General features: G+C 37.8%; 2 protein-coding genes across 2 annotated transcripts; both read left to right on the top strand.

Moving 5' to 3' along the window:
* Positions 1–1,654: 1,654 nt before the first annotated feature.
* LOC306851294 (olfactory receptor 1M1-like) lies at positions 1,655–17,456 on the top strand (the record flags this gene model as incomplete). The annotated part of the gene is made up of 5 exons (XM_079387451.1): positions 1,655–1,954; positions 7,133–7,947; positions 11,849–11,990; positions 16,938–17,081; positions 17,340–17,456. The coding sequence occupies 5 exons, from the start codon at positions 1,655–1,657 to the stop codon at positions 17,454–17,456; spliced, it is 1,518 nt and encodes a 505-aa protein (XP_079243577.1).
* A 2,993-nt stretch (positions 17,457–20,449) lies between these two features.
* Positions 20,450–21,445, top strand: LOC306851095 (olfactory receptor 1E16-like; the record flags this gene model as incomplete). The annotated part of the gene is made up of 1 exon (XM_079387160.1): positions 20,450–21,445. The coding sequence occupies exon 1, from the start codon at positions 20,471–20,473 to the stop codon at positions 21,443–21,445; it is 975 nt and encodes a 324-aa protein (XP_079243286.1). The 5' UTR covers positions 20,450–20,470.
* Between the last annotated feature and the right edge of the window lie 323 nt (positions 21,446–21,768).

The following is a 21,768-nucleotide window of genomic DNA, read 5'->3' as shown; positions in this document are numbered from 1 at the left end:
CAGTGCATTTTTGTGTTGTTTTTGAGGTTTGTGTTTGGATTATTGTCCGGTTGGAAGATCCAAACATGGCCAGTTATAAGATGTCTAACAGAGACAGTCACTTGTTGATTTTTTTATCTGTTGGTATTTGATAGAATCCATGATGCCATGTATCTAAACAAGATGTCCAGGACTTCCAGCAGAAATATAGGCCAACAACATTAAAAATACAGAAAGTATATTTCATTGTACACATTTTTTTTATCCCTGTGTGCACCAAACCCATCTTGAGTGTTTTGAAAGCTCTTTTTTAGTTTCATCTGACCATAGAAGCCAGTCCCATTTGAAGTTCCAGTCGTGTCTGATAACTGAATATGCTGGAGATTGTTTTTGGACAAATGAGGAGAATTTTTCTTGAAACCCTCCTGAACAACATGTGGTGATGTTTGACAATTTTTTAAAAGGTTTTCTGACCCCAAAACTCAACCTTTCTTTACAATTCCAGCTGTGGTCCTTGAAGAGTCTTTGGCCACTCAAATTCTCCTCTTCACCCTGCATTAGGATAACATAGACACATGTCCTCTTCCAGGCAGATTCATAACATTTTCTGTTGATTGGAAATTTGAAATTATTGCCCTGATGGTGGAAATGGGAATTTGCACTGCTCTAGCTCTTTTCTTAAAGCCACTTCACTAATTTGTGAAGCTCAATTATCTTTTGCTGCACATCAGAAATATATTCTTTGCTTTTTCTCATTGTGATGGATGATTAACCCTCTGGTTGTGTTCGGGTCAAATTGACCCAGAGAAGATTTTATTTTCCCCGAAAATACTAGTTAACGTTATCGCATTGGACTCAAACTTACTGACTTTGTTAACACAGGGTATAAGTACTTCTCAGAATTTTTTTTAGAATTTTCATTTTTTTTTGTGGGTTTTATTTCACGTAGTCACACTTGTTATGTTCCAGGTCAAAAAATGACCGGACTCCAAACAATTGCTTATAAATCTCTCATTATGCTATATTATCACCAAATATTGGATTAATTCTTTTTGTCAACTTGTTTTTTTCATTTGGGACTGGTTTTATGTTCAATTTGCATCTGATTAATTATAGGCCTCATTTATCTGAGAGTAGGTACCTCGTTTTTGAGTGAAAAAAACATGTTTTATGAATAATTTTCACAATATCAAACAAAACATTATACAAATTTGTACTGTTTATTACACTGGTGTGCTTTAATATTTCATCAGGAAGTTTGCTTTTAAATGCTTTTATTTTGCACGCTAATTATGACTATTGATGAGTATGTTGTAATGTATATTAACTTGTCACACTTTGTTTCCTGTGTGTAGTACTGTATGTTTTACATAATAAATTCATTATAAGCATAAATTATGACCTATTAATGCATTGTCCATGGAAAGCCTGTGGAGGCCCTGTCAAATAAGTTACGTGTCACTTGACCACCTGCAACTTATTTGAAGGGGCCTTCACAGGATTTCCACGGACATACCTTTTTTAAGCTTATTATGAATACTGATGAGTTGTAATGTGCATTAACCTGTGATGCTATGTTCACTGTACTGCATGTTTGGTAGCCTTCTGAATGGCGCTTGTTTTACTCTCTTTCGCTGTCTTTCCAGGCCAAGTTCACACACTCAGCGAAGACCACATGAAAATCTCTGAATTCATGTGTCACGATGTCAGGACATCAGACAAGTTTTACGTCACAAACTTGTCTGCCCAGCAGGCCATGGAACACCACAGGCACTTTGAGTCTGCCTTGGAGGGTCCTGACATGAGCCCACCAAAGCAGCCAACACCTCAAAAACAGAAGCGGCCTTCAGAAAAGTCCAAAACGTCCAAAAAGCATCCACCAAAATCCCCAGAATTCACATCGGGCAGAACCACTCCAGAGAAGACGGAGGTCCGTTATCGGGAGTCTGGGACATCCAGTCCTGAGTCCTTCGAGGTAAACTGACATCCTGTAGCCAGATTTTGCCTACCATGTTAGACAGATTTGCGTGATCATGATCACTTTCTCACCATGTCTTCTTTTCTCCTTTGACGGGGTGAAGAAGAGAACCCAGAGGAGACTGGCCAAGGTGAGGTGGAAGGAGGGCCGGAAGGAGCGGCAGAAGGAGGGGTGGAAGCCGAAGGAAGAGACATCACCCACCCCCCCCCATAAAAAAGTACCAAACAAGAAAGGGCAAGCTAAAGGTGGTGCTGACACCAGTTAAGTCTGCTCTATCTAGCAACATGACCCACAAAAACATCTCCCCTCTGAAGGTGAAGAAAGCAATTTTTCAGTGAGCTCAACCACATTAATGGGGATGAGCCGTCAAAAAAAGGCCTCAGAATTAGAAAAAAAAGCCATGAAGATGCGTTGCAAAGACAAAAAGAATTTCTGATCCTTATGTTCGGGATGTTCTGGATGTATATAGGGATGTATATAAATCTGATTGTGTGTTTGTGTGTGTGTGTGTGGGGCGGGGGGGGGGGGGGGGGGGGGGGTTGAAAGACATTTAACTTTTTATTACTCATTTTTCTTTTTTTACTTTTCATTAGTCAGTGTTCATGTGATCTTGTTTCATATTTTGCAAAAGTTGCAGTAAATTTATTTGTGTTTTTCAACATAAAAACTTATTGTCTGTAATTTTTTCCACACATCTGAGTGATAATTAACATTTAATTTAAAATTTTACTTAATTGAAATTAATTTAAGTTTGAACTATTTTCACAATTAGGATAACATCAGAATACATGTTATTAATATGTAACTATTAATAAAATCATTGTATTCACAAATTATTAAAACTTATTAATGCATTGTCCACAGAAAGCCTGTGTAGGCCCCATCAAATAAGTTGCAAGTGTCACTTGACCACCTGTGTCTTATTTGACGGGTTCTACACAGGCTTTCCGTGGACAATGCATTAATAAGTCATAATTTAAGTTTATAATCATTTTATTATGCAAAACATACAATGCTACACTCAGGAAACTCCATCTGACAAGTTCATATACATTACAGCTCATCAATTTTCATATTTACCCTGAAAAAGGTCTGTCCACGGAAAGCCTGAGTAGGCCCTGTCGAATAAGTTGCATCTGTCACTTGACCACCCATAACTTATTTGACGGGACACAGGATTTCCATGGGCAATGCATTAAGAAGTTATATGTTTTGCACTAATTGGTTGTTCCACAAAGTGACAGCACTGGCCCGGCTGCTGTTCCACAGTAGAATATGAATCCATATGTAGCCTTGAAGGAAGGAACAGAGATTGGAAGGAACGAGCCCCCTGTGGCCCTTTTAGGTGTAGGCCGAGCTCGCAACAAGAAGACCAGTCACTGTTGTTGTAGCACTACCCACTCAGTGAGATTGTATAACACTGGGAAAATAAACCCGTTCCACTTGGAAAAGGAACATTGTGGAAGCCCCATTCTTCTGAAGGAGGTCTCGGAAGCACTTACACATATAGCTAACTGTTTAGGTACATATAGAAGATTTAGAGGGGGTTGTAACCCTCTTGAGGAATGAGTTGAGGAGTGAGTTTAAAATATACTAGCTGAGCCCCCAGGGTGAGTGTTTTTAGGCGACTGTTATTTTAGAATGTTTAACCTTATTCTTTCCATGGCGACACGTCATGCTTGTCATGTGACACACCACAGCCACAATAACGCTGTATGACACATGGATCGCTGTTATTTCATTTTTATTTTTAATATTCATAAAATACGTGCAAGTAAATGTATTTGGTAGTTTAAACACTTTTATAATGGCCGTGTTAGTTGATCTATACCGGGTGATGGGCCATGTAAGTTCGCGCTGAATCCAAGATGTGGGATTTACAACTGGTTGACTTGTGTATCCGCTTAGTGAATGGGTCATCTGGAAAAATAATAAAAAAATTATCGGAAAAGTTGCTCTGCGTGGTGTCAGAAATACAATTTTTAAAATAAATAATTTTTTATTATTTAATCTTAGTGTGACTGTTAAAGGGTTAAAGTAAGTCTCCGGTAAACTGGGAGAAGACCAGATTAAACTTTATAGTTAACTACACAATCTGTATATGATATCAATAAAACATGTCATCAGATTATATTTGTAAAGATCATTATTGTTTCCATAGATATCACCGTGTATTTTACAAAACTATAAATAAATGGTTTTGCTAGTACTTATGTGTATTTAAATGTCTGACACCTAAAATAAGCATTATATGGTTGAAAACACTGAATATTTGTGATATGACAAGCGCTCAGCGCATCCGTTCTGGCTTCGTGCCAGCCAAAGTGTGAATGCAGATTTGAATTCAGCAGTTGATCACGTGATGCACTGAACGTTCTAATCGCACCGGTGTGATCGTACGCCTCAAAGGCTTAATGATGCGCCAAATCTCTATAGGTGAAAGATCTGGACTGCAGGCAGGCCAATTCAGCACCCGGACTCTTCTACTACGAAGCCATGCTGTTGTAATAGCTGCAGTATGCGTTTTTGCATTGTCCTGCTGAAATACACGTCTTCTAGAGGGGAGCATATGTTGCTCTAAAACCTTTATATACAGTATCTCACAGAAGTAAGTACACCACTCACATTTTTGTAAATATTTTATTATATATTTTCATGTGACAACACTGAAGAAATGACACTTTGTTACAATGTCAAGTAGTGAGTGTACAGCTTGTATAACAGTGTACATTTGCTGTCCCCTCAAAATAACCCAACACACAGCCATTAATGTCTAAACATTAATTTTGCTGGCCACAAAAGTGAGTACACCCCTAAGTGAAAATGTCCAAATTGGGCCCAAAGTGTCAATATTTTGTGTGGCCACCTTTATTTTCCAGCACTGCCTTAACCCTCTTGTGCATGTAGTTCTCCAGAGCTTCACAGGTTGCCACTGGAGTCCTCTTCCACTCCTCCATGACAACATCACGGAGCTGGTGGATGTTAGAGACCTTGCGCTCCTCCACCTTCCGTTTGAGGATGCCCCACAGATACTCAATAGGGTTTAGGTCTGGAGACATGCTTGGCCAGTCCATCACCTTTACCCTCAGCTTCTTTAGCAAGGCAGTGGTCGTCTTGGAGGTGTGTTTGAGGTTGTTATCATGTTGGAATACTGCCCTGCAGCCCAGTCTCTGCTTCAGTATGTCACAGTACATGTTGGCATTCATGGTTCCCTCAATGAACTGTAGCTCCCCAGTGCCGGCAGCACTCATGCAGCCCCAGCCAATGACACTCCCACTGCCATGCTTGACTGTAGGCAAGACACACTAGTCTTTGTACTCCTCAACTGGTTGCCGCCACACATGCTTGACACCATCTGAAGCAAATAAGTTTATCTTGGTCTCATCAGACCACAGGACATGGTTCTAGTAATCCATGTCCTTAGTATGCTTGTCTTCAGCAAACTGTTTGCGGGCTTTCTTGTGCATCATCTTTAGAAGAGGCTTCCTTCTGGGACAACAGCCATGCAGACCAATTTGATGCAATGTGCGGCATATGGTCTGAGCACTGACAGGCTGACCCCCCACCCCTTCAACCTCTGCAGCAATGCTGGCAGCACTCATATGTCTATTGCCCAAACACGACCTCAGGATATGACGCTGAGCACGTGCAATCAACGTCTTTGGTTGACCATGGCGAGGCCTGTTCTGAGTGGAACCTGTCCTGTTAAATCGCTGTATGGTGTCGGCCACCGTGCTGCAGCTCAGTTTCAGAGTCTTGGCAATCTTCTTATATCCTACGCCATCTTTATGTAGAGCAACAATTCTTTTATTTAGATCCTTTTAGAGTTCTTTGCCATGAGGTGCCATGTTGAACTTCCAGTGACCAGTATGAGAGAGTGAAAGCGATAACACCAAATTTAACACACCTGCTCCCCATTCACACCTGAGACCTTGTAACACTAACGAGTCACATGACACCAGGGAGAGAAAATGGCTAATTGGGCCCAATTTGGACATTTTCACTTAGGGGTGTACTCACTTTTGTGGCCAACGGTTTAGACATTACTGGCTGTGTGTTGAGTTATTTTTAGAGGACAGGAAATTTACACTTCTATACAAGCTGTACACTCACTACTTTACATTGTACCAAAATGTAATTTCTTCAGTGTTGTCACATGAAAAGATATAATAAAATATGTAAAAAAATGTGAGGGTGTACTTACTTCTGTGAGATACTGTACCTTTCAGCATTCATAGTGCCTTCCAATACATGTAAGCTGCCCATACCGTATGCACCCCCATACCATCAGAGATGTTGGCTTTTGAACTGAACGCTGATGAAACGCTGGAATTTCTCCCTCTTCTTTAGCCTGGAGGACACGGCTTCCATGATTTCCAACAAGAATGTCAAATTTGGACTCGTCTGGCCATAGTCCACTTTTCCACTTTGATACAGTCCATTTTAAATTATCCTACAGGAGACGACGGCACTTCTGGACCACATATGGTTCACATATGGCTTCCTTTTTGTATGATAGTGCTTTAGTTGGCATCTGCAGATGGCACAGCGGATTTTAAAATTTCTCCATTTAAACATTTATGTAATCTATGTTCTATTGTGAATAAAATATTGGCGCATGTGATTTGAAAGTCTTTTAGTTTTCATTTTATTCAAATTTAAAAAAGGTCCCAACATTTCCGGAATTCAGGTTGTAAATATTGTTGATGTGTTAAATAGCATAATAATAATTACTTTGTTGTATTGTATATAATTACATACAATTGTTTTACATTCACTTTGTGTTTGTAATGAAAGTACACAGACATGCTGTGTCACATAATAGACAAACAATAAATTTATCGAAATGCAATATTGTGGTATGCACGAATGAGAACACAAAGAACATTTGTTGTGAGGAATAAAATATTGGTCCAAACTAGTGATAAAAACATTTACTACAACATAGTAAGTATTACATCACTGTGTTGTCTTAAGGCTCTCGAGACTGATCAAAAGATATATTTGGATGCAGTGATACAGATAGACAGATCTCTGCAGCATGAGAGAATACAGGTCTGTGACTCAAATAATATTCAAAGTTACATTAAGGTATATATTCAGAATTTAAAATCATATTTACAGGTTTGAATTTTGTACATTTCCTTAAGTTTTTGTGGTCATTTCTGTTGACAGATTGTTCAACACATCAAACGCAAAGCTGCCATGAATTTAAGTTTTTACCAGAATATCTCCATTGTTCATCCTGAATACTTTTTCATCATTGGTCTTTCAGGTATACCATACAGCAATTATTACTACATATTCTTATTTATCACATATTTTATTACTATAATTGGGAACTCTATAGTCCTCGTCATTATTGCTCTTGAACGAAGTCTGCACAGTCCAAAGTACATTGGTGTATTTAACTTGGCCTTGGCTGATATTGGTGAAACTAATGCACTGATTCCTAACATGATGAAGACTTTTCTGTTTGACTCGCGGTACATCTCATACAATGCTTGTTTGATCAACATGTTTTTTGTGTTTTTTTTCAGTTCTATACAAAGTGTCACTCTTGTTGTTCTGGCATATGATCGCTTCATTGCAATTTGTTTGCCATTAAGATATCATGCTCTTGTAAAGAATACAAGTATGGTTTTAGTTTTCTCAGCAGTTTGGGCATTTAATTCTTCTGTTGTGGCCTTGATGGTGTCTTTGATTACCCGACTTTCATTTTGTGAATCTAACATGATACAGAGTTATTTTTGTGATCATGGACCAGTGTATAGGTTGGCATGCAATGACAATAACATTAATAAGTTCATGGCATTTCTCATCACAGGTTTATACCTTGTAGCACCATTGGTCATAATAGTCCTGTCATATCTAGGAATTTTTTTTGCTTTAATCAAAATTACAACTTGGCAAGGACGTTTAAAAGCTCTGAAGACATGTGTTTCTCATCTGTTGTTAGTTGGGATATATTTCCTTCCCTTATTCTGTACGTACTTTGCGCAGCTCTTGCTTTCTCTTGTTCCCAATGCAAGGATCATCAGCACATCTCTGGCATATGCTATTCCACCAATGCTAAATCCCATCATTTATGTTTTAAACACAGCTGAAATCAAAGGCATAATTCAAAAAATGTTTAAAAACAGATCTACACCAAATAGAGAGAACCCTTCTAAATGACTGAAATGTCTTATTTAATGATTGTTAATTAAATTACGTATATGAAGACTACATTCTCAGGCCTCACAGAGTTACAATACAAAAATAATGTCAGTGCACAATATCTTTTTAGAATTGCATACTTTGAAAACAGATCTTTTGACGGAGTCACCAATCTTTGTATTTCTTTGTATTCCCTTATGGACATTAAAAATTCTGAAAGAAATGTGTGTATGTATGCACCACAAGTGAAAAATGAACAGGAAAAAAGCAGTCATTACATTGTTGACATTAAACACATTGTACACGGCCATCTATAAATGTGTTTTGGTTCATTTTTATTTTTTTATTTTATATCGACTTGATATTGATTTTTGAAAATAATAATAATAACTGCTGAGACATGAAACTAAGTAAAATAATATTTGCAATACAGGGGTACACTTTTTAATGGTCTGAGATCTGATGATGTTGCTCTTGTTTCTCTGCATTTGTTTTCCTGTTTTTATTTCGTCTTTGCTATGTAATAATGAATAATGAATAATAAAATGAACATGAACCCGTACACAGGACTGATTCAAATATAACACTGAAAATGAAGCAAACTCTTTCCAAAGTCTTTTAAGTAAAACTTCATGAGAAAATAAATGCTACACTTTTGTGTAAATCTGCATAAATGGTATTTTACTGCCATCTAGTGGTAAATTTCAGTAAGTGTATGTAAGTGCATCCAGTGTATTTTTAAGAAAACGCACACTTTGCTTTATATACATTCATCTGGTTGCATATATTTGTTTGAGAATTATTTAGCACATAGTTATCAACCAAATGTTTGTCTGTGTTTATAAAATATAAACATACACATTCGCATTCTCTTTATTTATTTATTTATTTATTTATGTTAAGGACTTTAATTTATTAATATATTTAATATAATGTATATATTTTAAGTATTTCCTTTAGTATTTCCTTATGCTCATAGTCGTATGTGAAATTCTAAAAATGTATACAGTAGGCTATATAAGTAAAATATGATTAAACTACATATAAAAAAGGTACAGTCAGTTCTGCCCTGATTTAATGTCTGTTTTCCCAGCAGTACTATCAAATCATAAATAAATGCTGGGTAACAATATTTATGAAGATCCTTATAACATACAATGCCAAAGAATAAAGCATTTCACATAATTGTAAACACACACACACACACAGACACACACACACAGTAATGAGGCTGAAGTCCAGCCCTGTTACAAAATTAAATAAATAAATAAATGGAATGCTCAGGACCAGCTATCAAAGACATATGCTGTTTTTTTCAACAGGGAGGAGAGCCAACTTAGGCAAAATCCTTTACAAAGCTGATGTGTCGCACTGACATGATGACTTAAAGTCCTTAGAATGGTTTTAGAGTTATGAATGTACACAATACACAATTAACATGGCACAGTTTTAAGGAAAATGCACAAAAAAATCAGGCAAGTTTGATATTAAATTATTAATATATCATATATGATGTATCATCACTCATGGGCTTGAATGTGTGCGTTTTCAGTGTCACAATAGACTAACTTAGAGTTCATCTTTGAATTACTGTAATGATATGTACATATGAGAACACAAAAAGCAGTCCATGTGGAGATTGTTTGTTGACCAGTTAATAAAAAAAAAATAGATCAGACAACTGTTGTGAGTGCTCTATTGTGTGGCAAAAAGAGTATATACATTTTACAGCATGAATTTCATAACTTGTTTGTCCACCGTTTGTAAAGCAGAATCACTAAAAAAAAAAAAAAAAGCAAAGAAAAAAAAAGTTTCAATAGGTCAGAAGTGAAGCAGATATAATAAGCTAGAATCAACACATAATCCAATGTAAAATGTATATTATGTAGGCTACTTTTAAATAATAATAAAAATTTTAATAAAAGATTACATTTTAGAGACATTTTCCTTGTCCAAATACCCACTGCAGTCTTGGCCACTTGAGAGCGCGTGCGCAATTTAAGTACGCAAGACTGTCCCAGGTCTTCAAAACGCCAAAGTGCAGTGCGCTTAGTGGAAACTAAACCTACACCATCTATTCAAGAATACCTCTTCGGAGCGGTATTCGAGGCTAAGCGTATCCCATCATGCATCATGTTTTGGAAAAAAAATCTTGAGACTTTTTGCCGAGATCTCGCGAGACGTTTCCAACGTAAGTTAAATGTAATAATTAGATAGTACAATGATATAATTTGGTAGAAAACAGTGTTTTTACGGTTTATTGGTGCAAAGATGAGTAGTGGTGCTATTTAATAAGATATGTAGTCTATGTGTGTTGTGTATATTTATTATGTATAAATAAATACACACACATGCATGTATATATTTTAAAAAAAAATATGCTATTTTTATATATTAAATATATGTATTTATTATATAAATGATATGAATATAAGTATAGACATTTAAATACACGTACATATTTTCTGAATATATACTGTATGTGTATATATATATGTAGCAGAGGCCAGCGGGTAAGTGCTGTGCAGGTTAAACCTCACTCCCCGATCTCAAGTGGCGCTCTAGCGACTGATGCTAGAGGCCGTGGCCTTTAGCCTCCTTGTTAGAGCGCCCGTCTCCCACGCGGAGGTTCGAATCCCGCTCGGAGCGGGTGGAGTAGGACCGCGACATATACATAATAAATATACACAGAACACACACACACATACAGGGCTCGAATTGAGGGGGGATGCGGCAGGCAAAAATGATAAAAAGCATCCCCTCTGTAAAACCACCATCCCCCCTTACCATCCCCTTTGGATTATTAATTTTGTGTATTAAGTAAAACTTATTATGCATATGAAATGTTCAAATTCTCTACTTATGATCATTTACGAACTAAATAACGGCGATTGGCCAATCGAACTTGGTATTGCAACAAGCTGCGCACAAGCAGAAGCATTTTTTTCGCGCAAAATTGTTCAAGTGCAACTTTTGAAGTTCTTTAACAAAAAGACAACAGAAAGAATGATTTTTCCTTGATTAGAATTTAAAGACATTCTCCTGACATAGGCATAATGCATGTGTGACTGTAGGAGAGCTGATATTATCCAACTTTGAGGGAAAAAAACACGTTGTGAGAGTCCAAACGCACTCACTGCGCGATGAAGCCCATTAGAATACAGGTAGAACCCCCTTATAATTCATTTCCAGCAATGAAACACAAAATACCCATTTATGATTTTTTACGTTTTTATATTCATTGCACAAGCACGTACTTTTCTGTATATCAGCACGTGCGCGAGGCCGCGAGCACAAATGTGCTTTTAGTTTTATACAACAGTGCACAGCAACACGTGTTTCATTCCGTGAATGAACGAATCGAGTGAGCCAGTGATTCACTTGTTTCCTTTCTATTGAAGCAGCCGTTTTGAACGAATCGTTTGATATGAATGATTCAGTAAGTCATTTATTAAAACAGGGACTTGCTGCCACCTACTGGCGGTTTTATTGTCATATTTATTTTTCCATGACAGACCTAAAGCAGCCAAGGTGCCAGCACAAAAACACATTCAGCAAAATATTATTTAATTGTCAATATTGACCAAAATTTCATTTCAGGCCCCAGAAGGTAAAAAAAAACCAACTTATAAATAATAGTGGTAATCAAAATTACATCTTGGCAAGGACATTTAAAAGCTCTGAAAACCTGTGTTTCTCACCTGTTGTTAATTATTTCCTGCCCATATGCAGCTCATACATTGCAGCATTGTTGGTTTCTCTCACACTCAATGTCAGAATCATCAGCACATCTCTGCCATATGCTGTTCCACCAATGCTAAATCCCATCATTTATGTTTTAAACACAGCTGAAATCAAAGACATTATTCGAAAAGTGCTTAAAAACAGATCTGCACCAATTACAGAGAACCAGTCTAAATGACTGAAATGTTTATTTATTTATATTTAATGACTGGGAATTAAATTACCCGTATAAAGACTACATTCCCAGGCCTCACAGAGGTCTGTTTGACTTACAGTACAAAATAATGCCGGTGAACAATATCTTTTCACAAATGCATTTTTTTTAAATAACTTTTAAAAGAATAATATTTGTATGTATTAAAATATGCAAAATTACTGTTATTTAACATTTATTCATTAATTCAGCTGATGTCAAGTGTTTCGTACTGCTTGTGCAGTTGTTACTATGTTGACCTTGAACACATTTTTCACTGTCATCAATAACTATATTGTGATTGATTTTCTGCAATAACAACTAAGACACCTGACTAAACATAATAATATTATGTAATGTTTTCCTCTTTGTAATTTGTATAGGGGTCCATTTTGACATGAGCATTTTGGTCTGTGGTCTGCAGATGTTGCTCTTGTTTCTGTACATTTGTTATTTTCCTGTTTTTAGTAATGAATAAAGAAAATGAACATTAATTCATATGAACACAAATATATGTTTCAGTTTATTGTTTCACACCCTATTCAGAAGCTTATAAAGATAACAATGACAATGCAACATTATTTAGAATTAAAATGTTGTAGAGACAAACTATTTTTGAAGTCTTTAAGTAACAATTCATAAGAAAATCATTGCCACACATTTATGTAAAATCTCAGCTTCATAGATGGTATTTTACTGCCATCTAGTGGTAAATTCAAGTAAGTATATGTTGTTTAAAATGCCCCTATTATGGGTAATAAAAGGGTCATATTTTGGTTTGGGGAGTCCCCAACAATTGACATGCATGCAAGGTGAAAAAACACTTTCATTGTCTTATAATATGCATTTATTTTTACTTTACTTCCTCAATGACTCGCAAACGATTCGCTCAACGATTCATTTATCCAAACTCCTCCTTTGACTGACAGCCGATCTGACCAATCAGAACCCAGATATTATGTGCCGCCGCTGTTATCGGCGATCTTGCCAGAGATCTACAGCCGGTCTCCATAGAAATCCATGTTAAACAGGGTAAAAAAGATCGACTGAATTGAAGCTTTTTCATTATAACTAAATATAAAAATGTGCGGAGGGTTAAGCTGTGATGTTGTTGGCTGCCTCAGTAATAAACTAAGGAATTATTTTAAAGTAGGCTAGGCCTACTTGTTTTGCGTACCAGAAATCTGTCATGCCCGGCGCTGTATGCACTGAATACAGCTGCAGTCCGTAACTTTTTTTGGTTAAAAATGATCCAAAATAATTATTTGTATCATTACTTACTTTAGCCCGATTCACAACGGTTAACTTATAATAATGTTTTCTAATTTGAGTGGTACACGTTTTCGAGGGTAATCATAAAGAGGATCCTTCAGGTGATGCATCGTTTTTAGCCTTTTCTCACAGCAGCTAGAATAATTAAATGTATCATTTTGATGGCGGATTGTAATCCAGAAAGGATTATGTTTATGAAACACATGTGAATAAAATAAAATTATATTCCAGTTTTAAATGTGCTTCTGATTACAGATAGCCTGGGATTACTCAAGATTTTTATTTTAAGGAAAACCAGTTCGAAGGGAGCATAATTTGCTTTTTGGGTTAAAAGAATTTCTTAATATGAAATTCGAATGGCATGACAATTAGATTAGGCTGTGCAAAAATTGAAATCTGCACGCTAATACACACTATACTCATAGTCACGCAATGCTGATGTTGTTATCATTAGTAATTTGAGAATAAAGTATAACAATAATAATAATTAGCATGGTTTGATGTGATATGAGCTAACCAGTCTTTAGATTACAGTATCTCACAGAAGTGAGTACACCCCTCACAGTTTTGTAAATATTTTATTATATATTTTCATGTGACAACACTGAATAAATTATGCTTTGTTACAATGTGAAGTAGTGAGTGTACAGCTTGTATAACAGTGTACATTTGTTGTCCCAGAATAACTCAACACACAGCCATTAATGTCTAAACCACTGGCCACAAAAGTGAGTACACCCCTAAGTGAAAATGTCCAAATTGGGCCCAAAGTGTCAATATTTTGTGTGGCCACCATTATTTTCCAGCACTGCCTTAACCCTCTTGGGCATGAAGTTCACCAGAGCTTCACAGGTTGCCACTGGAGTCCTCTTCCACTCCTCCATGACGACATCACGGAGCTGGTGGATGTTAGAGACTTTGCGCTCCTCCACCCTCCGTTTGAGGATGCCCCACAGATGCTCAATAGGGTTTAGGTCTGGAGACATGCTTGGCCAGTCCATCACCTTTACCCTCAGCTTCTTTAGCAAGGCAGTGGTCATCTTGGAGGTGTGTTTGGGGTAGTTATCATGCTGGAATACTGCCCTGCGGTCCAGTCTCTGCTTCAGTATGTCACAGTGCATGTTGGCATTCATAGTTCCCTCAATGAACTGTAGCTCGCCAGTGCCGGCAGCACTCATGCAGCCCCAGACCATGACACTCCCACCGCCATGCTTGACTGTAGGCAAGACACACTTGTCTCTGTACACCTCATCTGGTTGCCGCCAAACACTTGACACCATCTGAACCAAATAAGTTTATCTTGGTCTCATCAGACCACAGGACATGGTTCCAGTAATCCATGTCCTTAGTCTGCTTGTCTTCAGCAAACTGTTTGCGGGCTTTCTTGTGCATCATCTTTAGAAGAGGCTTCCTTCTGGGACGACAGCCATGCAGACCAAGAATTACCGGCCCTTTCTATAGAAAGCTTTAAATTACCACTTCTGTCAGGACCACTATCTTCAAAGATGATTGACAATTAGCATATAGTTTGGATTGGCGGTATGGTTCTGTTCTGGGCAAGAACTCCCTGCGCATCCATGCAGCCTAGCATGGATGAGAGCAGGGAGAGCAGCAACAACCCCCCAAAACAAAACCATATGCTGATATCCCCCAACAAAAACTGATAGCAAAATCTCAAAGCCTTTAGCAACAAGATTGTTGCCCTTAACCAATAACCAAAACAAATATTTTCCAAAACCACATAACCTGCAGCAACGAGCATGTTGCCTTCAACAGATGGCCTAATGAATGTTGCCAATACTTTAAAAGCTTAAGTGATATGTTCTTCATAACACCTGCTAGGCTAAGAAAAACATGTTTCGGTCCCACTTTACATTAGGTGGCCCTAACTACTATGTACTTACATTGAAATTAATCATTTGATACAATGCACTTATTGTGTACATACACGTTTTTACATTGTACTTATATATTTAAAATAGCTATATGTAATTACATCTGTAATTACTTTTATAATTACACTGTTGACCCATCCCTTACACCTTAACCCACCCTTAAACCTACCCATACCACCGAAACTGTCCCTAACCTTAACCATATCCCACCTCAATAGCAGCAAAAGTGATTTGAAATACAATATGACCACAATAAGTACATTGTACTTATTTTTGGATGTAAGTACATAGTAGTTAAGGCCACCTAATATAAAGTGTGACCCATGTTCCCTATTGAACTACAGCTTTAAGAACAAGCATGTTACAAATAACGACTGGATTGCTCTGGAACAAGCATGTTCCAAAAAACGACCAGGCAGCTTAAGAACAAGCATGTTCCCAATACAACTACAGCTTTTAGAACAATATGTTCCATTAACAACCAGATAGCTCTGGGACAAGCCTGTTCCCGACAATCAGCTATAACTAAGAACAAGCATGTTCCCAATACAACCAAGAGCTTAAGAACAAGCATGTTCCCAAAACGACTAGACAGAATAAGCATGTCTGATACCGAAGTGGAATCAACACTGAAATGAAGGCTGCATCCGAAACTGGAAATTGCTGCCTTTGAAAGACACATTTCGAAGAAAGAAGGCATCAAGACACGTCAAATCCAATGTTAGCCTTACTTCCTGCCTCTTGAGATACCTTAATTTGGTCGATAATTAAAAGCAGAATAGATGTATCTATATAGATGTATCGATGTATCAGGATATTCTGCCATGATTCCAGTTTGAAGCGAACAAATGTTCCATTCAAAGTGCATTGAAGTGTGCGAGACGTCAATTTAAATTGTATATATATTTACAGAGGTATATTATGTAATACTCGTCCATGTGTGAAGATGTTGCGCAGCCCAAATCCATGAATGAATGTTCCGAAGTGAAGTAAACTTCAACGGATTTACCCTGCTCAGGGAGAAGGGAGCAATGAACACTGTGTAGGTATCATGTCAATCAGAACACAGTTCATGCACGGAGCTCACTTCTAACGAACAGATTATCTGAATCAGGTGTATTAACAAAGAGAGACATGCAAAATATGCAGAGCGGGGGGGCGCGAGGACTGGAATTGAGAACCGCTGCTAGATGGGGATCAGCTGAGAGTCAGCTGATGCGAGCTTGACTAACGTGACCTGCCAGAACTAACGCTACGCTCGATTTAACAAAATAAAAAAAAAGAAAAAACAAAAACTCTTTTATTATAATCATAATCAATAAAGATGCATTTCTCTTTAAATGTGCATCTAGGAGACGGGGAGTCGGGATCAGCAACTTCATCCTTGCGACACGGACTCAGAAAACACTATTTTATTAGTAAATAATTCAATTATCTCCTTACTATTTCCCATGGACACATTCATGGTAATTATGTTTACTGGGGTTTTGTGGCAAGCTTTAGCCTATTGCATGCATTTGAACGCAGAACTCTTCAGCTGCGCTGAAGTCACTTGACTCTCGCTGCTGCTGCAGGACACTAAACATTGCCTGCTTAAGGGACCATGCCATGACCTTCGTCACCCAGAGGGCGAAGTCAGTCACCATGTGCAGCTCTTGCATCAACCTTGGGTTAGTACTATCCTTGTGTATTTTTTGAGTGCTTTGGCTTGGTGCAGGATCCTGACCTACAGGATCCTGACCTGCAAGATTGCTATGGCATGCAGAGGCAGCCTGGCCCACAGCACTGTAAGCTTTGGCAGCATGTGCTGATGGGAAGGAAGGTGCAGATGATTCCTCCAGGTGGTAGCGTTTTGCGGAAGGTGCACCACAAGTTGCTCTCTCCCCCTGGGGAATGTCAATGTACACCCTAGCCACCCCACCATCAAGGGTAGTGAGGACAGAGGAGGTCGACGAGCGGCTTCTGGCCGTAAAAGGGGCCTTCCACAATTAGTGACAACCTCATGAACCTCTGGAAAGAAAGGACGTAGAGCAGAACGATGTTGTGAGCCGTGCTCTGTGCCGAGAAACCAATCATCCAGCCATGAGCACTCAGGGCTGGGCAGTGTGCTCACCTCCAGTCCCTCCAGTCTGGATACGAATCTTCATCCTCAGAGAATGATAGCCCATCCCCTGATGCTGCTATCGACATTTTATCCTCTGACAGATCTCTGAATGAAACGCTGGAACTGCCATGAGATAGTTCGGCAGCTATATGGGACAAGCACTGCATGGGGAGTGAGAGGTCTGTGGGGACTGGCCAGGTGGATTTGCTCTCACTGTGATCCTCAGATCTCCCAGAGCACAAGCCGGCGATCCACTGCTTGGAGCAAAGAAACAGGAACGGGTAGTGGTAGAGGGGTCTTGTCCATTCCTCAGAAAGGAGAGATGTTTCTAGGCTTGATTGTGCTTATGGGGTGCAGTCTAACATGTGTTAATGCTTCATTTAAATAAAAAACACATTATTTTTCACATAATTTACCTTTATTCCACACCGCTCTGTCCCTTCTCCTATAAATGTGCCGATAATTTCCTGGTTTTATGAAGCCCCTCCCTCAGAAATACGCAGTGCGCTCAGATGGTTCAATGTGTTGTGATTGGCTAAACCACCTCTAGTGCGTCTAAACGTCCTTCCCCTCACCTCAGCAGCATGTGCTCCGGTTGTATTGTAAACAATGGCATCGTCTATATTGCTCATCAATTTGAGCCCTATTGAGACGCAGAGGATATTAGTGAAGAGGATTGTGCAGAACCTGTGCAAGCACAGTTCTAAATGGAATGTTTTTTGTTTGTTATTGTTGTCTTATACTTTTAGATATGCTGTTATTTGTAAATGCTACTGCTTTTGTTAGCTTTAAATATACGATTTTATCCTGATCCTTAACTTTAATACACTACAGCAACCACACACGTATCCATGTATAATGCCTCTCATAGCTGCGGGGAAAATATCTGTCTATCTATACACATAAAGTGTATAATTGGAACAGTTTATTGTTGGAGCTGAGCTGGTCATCTGAGAGAGAGAGAGAGAGAGAGAGAGAGAGAGAGAGAGAGAGAGAGAGAGAGAGATGCAGAGCATGTGCAGAGCAGGGCGACGTGAGGAACAGAATTGCTTTAGAATACTGATTTTGAAACTTGCGAATCCATTAGAATCGTTAGAAGATAGAATTGGATTCATATATGAATAGATTTTTACGTGCACCCATTGTTTTCTCTTCCTCTTCTCTAAAGCAGCACAACATGGCCTCACCCCCTTTACAGCATGGTCCTGGGGGTGGAGTTTATCTGGAGTTTATCCGGGAAGTAACTCGTTCTAGTCCCTACGAGCCGTTTTTGTAGGCCTTAAACTGCCAGAATTAAAAAAAAATATCTCAGTTTGCATTGAACTTTCAGTGCCGCAACTTTACTGATATTGTTTATGCTCAAACAGCAACACTGCACACTAACTAATGTTAAAAAAGTGAAATCACAATCAATTATCCCTTTAATTCAGTATATGGAGCTAATGATCTGAATCACTGTTAAAAAAGGGAAACAAACTAAATGTGCAGAGCCGTGGGTCCCCAGAACCACGATTGAAAACCACTGATGTAGAGCAATGCCCAATCCTGTTCCTGAAGATCTACCTGCAAATTGTAGGTTCCAACCCTGATCAAACACATTGTTTTTCCTAAGTGTCAGATAAGAAATACATAAAATATATGCAAAGCGGAGGGTCCCCAGGACCAGGATTAAAAACCACTGCTCTATTTTGTTTGGTAAAAAGCTGTAGGATATAACTACAAAATAAGTTGCATACATTTACAGCTTGTTTTTCAACGGTACTGCAAATCAGTCAACAAACAAAAGTACTACATTTTTTGTCATAAAAATGTTCACAGTCCTGCTCCTGAAGAGCCACTTTCATGCAGAGTATAGTTTTTCTAGTGATCCCAATGACCTTGATTAGCTTCTGCAGGTGTATTTAATGAGGCCTAAAGATAAACTCATCTGGAAGGCCCTTCAGAATGGACAACCCGGCCTCAGAGGGGATATTTTTGGCCATCACTAAATTGACTGTTTGTTACCAACTGGAAATATATAAATGATTAATAAAATATTTTTTTCTCCTAAATATTTTATGATTTTCCATTTTATTCATACAATGCTTGCTCTTCATCGTTACATACACTACCCTCCAAAAGTTTGGAAACGCCCTAGAAAAGTGGGGTTTTGGACAATATTGGCATGAATCCTTTTTAATTTGTGATAATTTTGCACTGATAAGGGACAACACAAACTACGAAAACATATTTTATTACATCAACAGTTTATACATAGAAAAAACTTACATTTTCGATTCATCAAAATAGCCACCATTAGCAGCTATTACAGCTCTGCATAATCCAGGCATCCGAGCTGTCAGTTTATTTAAACATTGACTTGATACTGTATATTACTCCAAGCCTCCTGAATGATTGCTCAAAGATGATTCACACTGGTTGGACACTTCTTACGGACATCACGGTCCAGTTCCTCCCATAATACATTAGCTCAATTGGGTTGAGGTCGGGTGATTGGGGAGGCCATTCCATGACAGACATGATGCCAGCTGACTGTTTCCTCTCCAAATAGGATTTGCACAGCTTGGAAGTGTGCTTGGGGTCATTGTCTTGTTGGAAGGTGAAGCCAAAACCACACTTTGCCAGGGTTGTTTCCTAACTTTTGGAGGGCAGTGTAACTATAAAATTGTTGTGTGACAATAAATGTCAAATGAAAACACTGTTGTGAGGATTGTTTGCAGATCACTAAATAAAACATTGATCTGAACTATAGTGGCCAAAACATTTGCAGCATATATTACATCATAGTGTTGTCTGGAGATCTCATGAGATGAATCTGAAGGTATATTTAAATTTGATGACATCAAACATTTAGTAATCTTTACAGCTCGAGAGAATAGGGACCAGCATTTATAGCTCGGTATTTTCATTCAAAACAGCTCACAAGCATTCAGATTGTCATTGTCATTGTTTGCTCAGACTCTAAAGCATTATATACTGTATATATGTAATTCAGATATCATGCAAAGTTACAAGAAGGTATATTTTCAGAATTTTAAATTGTAGTCACAGGTTTGAAATGACAAATTTGTAAATTTCCTAGATGTTACTTATGTTATGGTCATTTTTGTTTTCAGCTTGTTCAAAACACCAAACACAAAGCTGCAATGAATTCTTTAAATACAAGTTTTTACCAGAATATCTCCATTGTTCATCCTGAATACTTTTTCATCATTGGACTTTCAGGTATACCTTATAGCAGTTATTACTATATATTCTTATTTATGGTTTATTTTATAAGTGTAATTGGGAACTCTATAGTCCTTGTCATTATTGCTCTTGAACGAAGTCTGCACAGTCCAAAGTACATTGGTGTATTTAACTTGGCCTTGGCTGATATTGGTGAAACTAATGCACTGATTCCTAACATGATGAAGAATTTTCTGTTTGACTCAAGGTACATCTCATACAATGCTTGTTTGGCTAACATGTTTTTTGTGTTCCTCTTCAGTTCTATACAAAGTGTCACTCTTGTTGTTCTGGCATATGATCGCTTCATTGCAATTTGTTTGCCATTAAGATATCATGCTCTTGTAAACAATACCACTATGATTTTAATTTTCTCAGCAGTTTGGGCACTTAATTCTTCTGTTGTGGCCTTGATGGTGTCTTTTATTACCAAACTTTCTTTCTGTGAATCTATTGTGATACAGAGTTATTTTTGTGATCATGGACCAGTGTTTAGGTTGGCATGTAATGACAATAACATTAATAAGTTCATGGCATTTCTTGTCTCAGTTTTATACATTTTAGCACCATTGATCATTATAGTCCTTTCATATATGGGAATTTTTCTTGCTTTAATCAAAATTACAACTTGGCAAGGACGTTTCAAAGCTCTGAAGACCTGTGTTTCTCACCTGTTGTTAGTAGGGATATATTTCCTGCCCATGTGCAGCTCATACGTTGCTGCATTGTTGGTTTCTCTTACACCCAATGCCAGAGTCATCAGCACATCTCTGGCATATGCTATTCCACCAATGCTAAATCCCATCATTTATGTTTTAAAGACAGCTGAAATCAAATACATTATTCGAAAAGTGTTTAAAAACAGGTCTGCACCAATTAGAGAGCATGTCTAAATGACTGAAATGTCTATTTATTCATATTTAATGACTTGGAATTAATTTGACCCATACAAAGACTACATTTGCCAGCTCTTTATGACTTATTGTACAAAAATAATGCCAGTGGACAATATATTTTCACAAATGCATGCTTTTAAAATATGCAAAATTACTGTTATCTACTATACTCATTAATCTGATTTCAAATGTTTTGTACTGCTTGTGCAGTTGTTACAATGTTCACCTTCAACATATTGTTCACTGTCATCTATAAATGTATTTTGTTTGATTTTCTGGAATAAACTACGCTCTTAAAAATAATGGTATTTTGAAAGGTT

This window comes from Barbus barbus, assembly GCF_936440315.1.
Source record: "Barbus barbus genome assembly, chromosome: 31".
Classification (NCBI taxonomy): Eukaryota; Metazoa; Chordata; class Actinopteri; order Cypriniformes; family Cyprinidae; genus Barbus; species Barbus barbus.
Note: the sequence above shows the minus strand (reverse complement) of the source record. Positions and strands in the feature narration are given on the sequence as shown.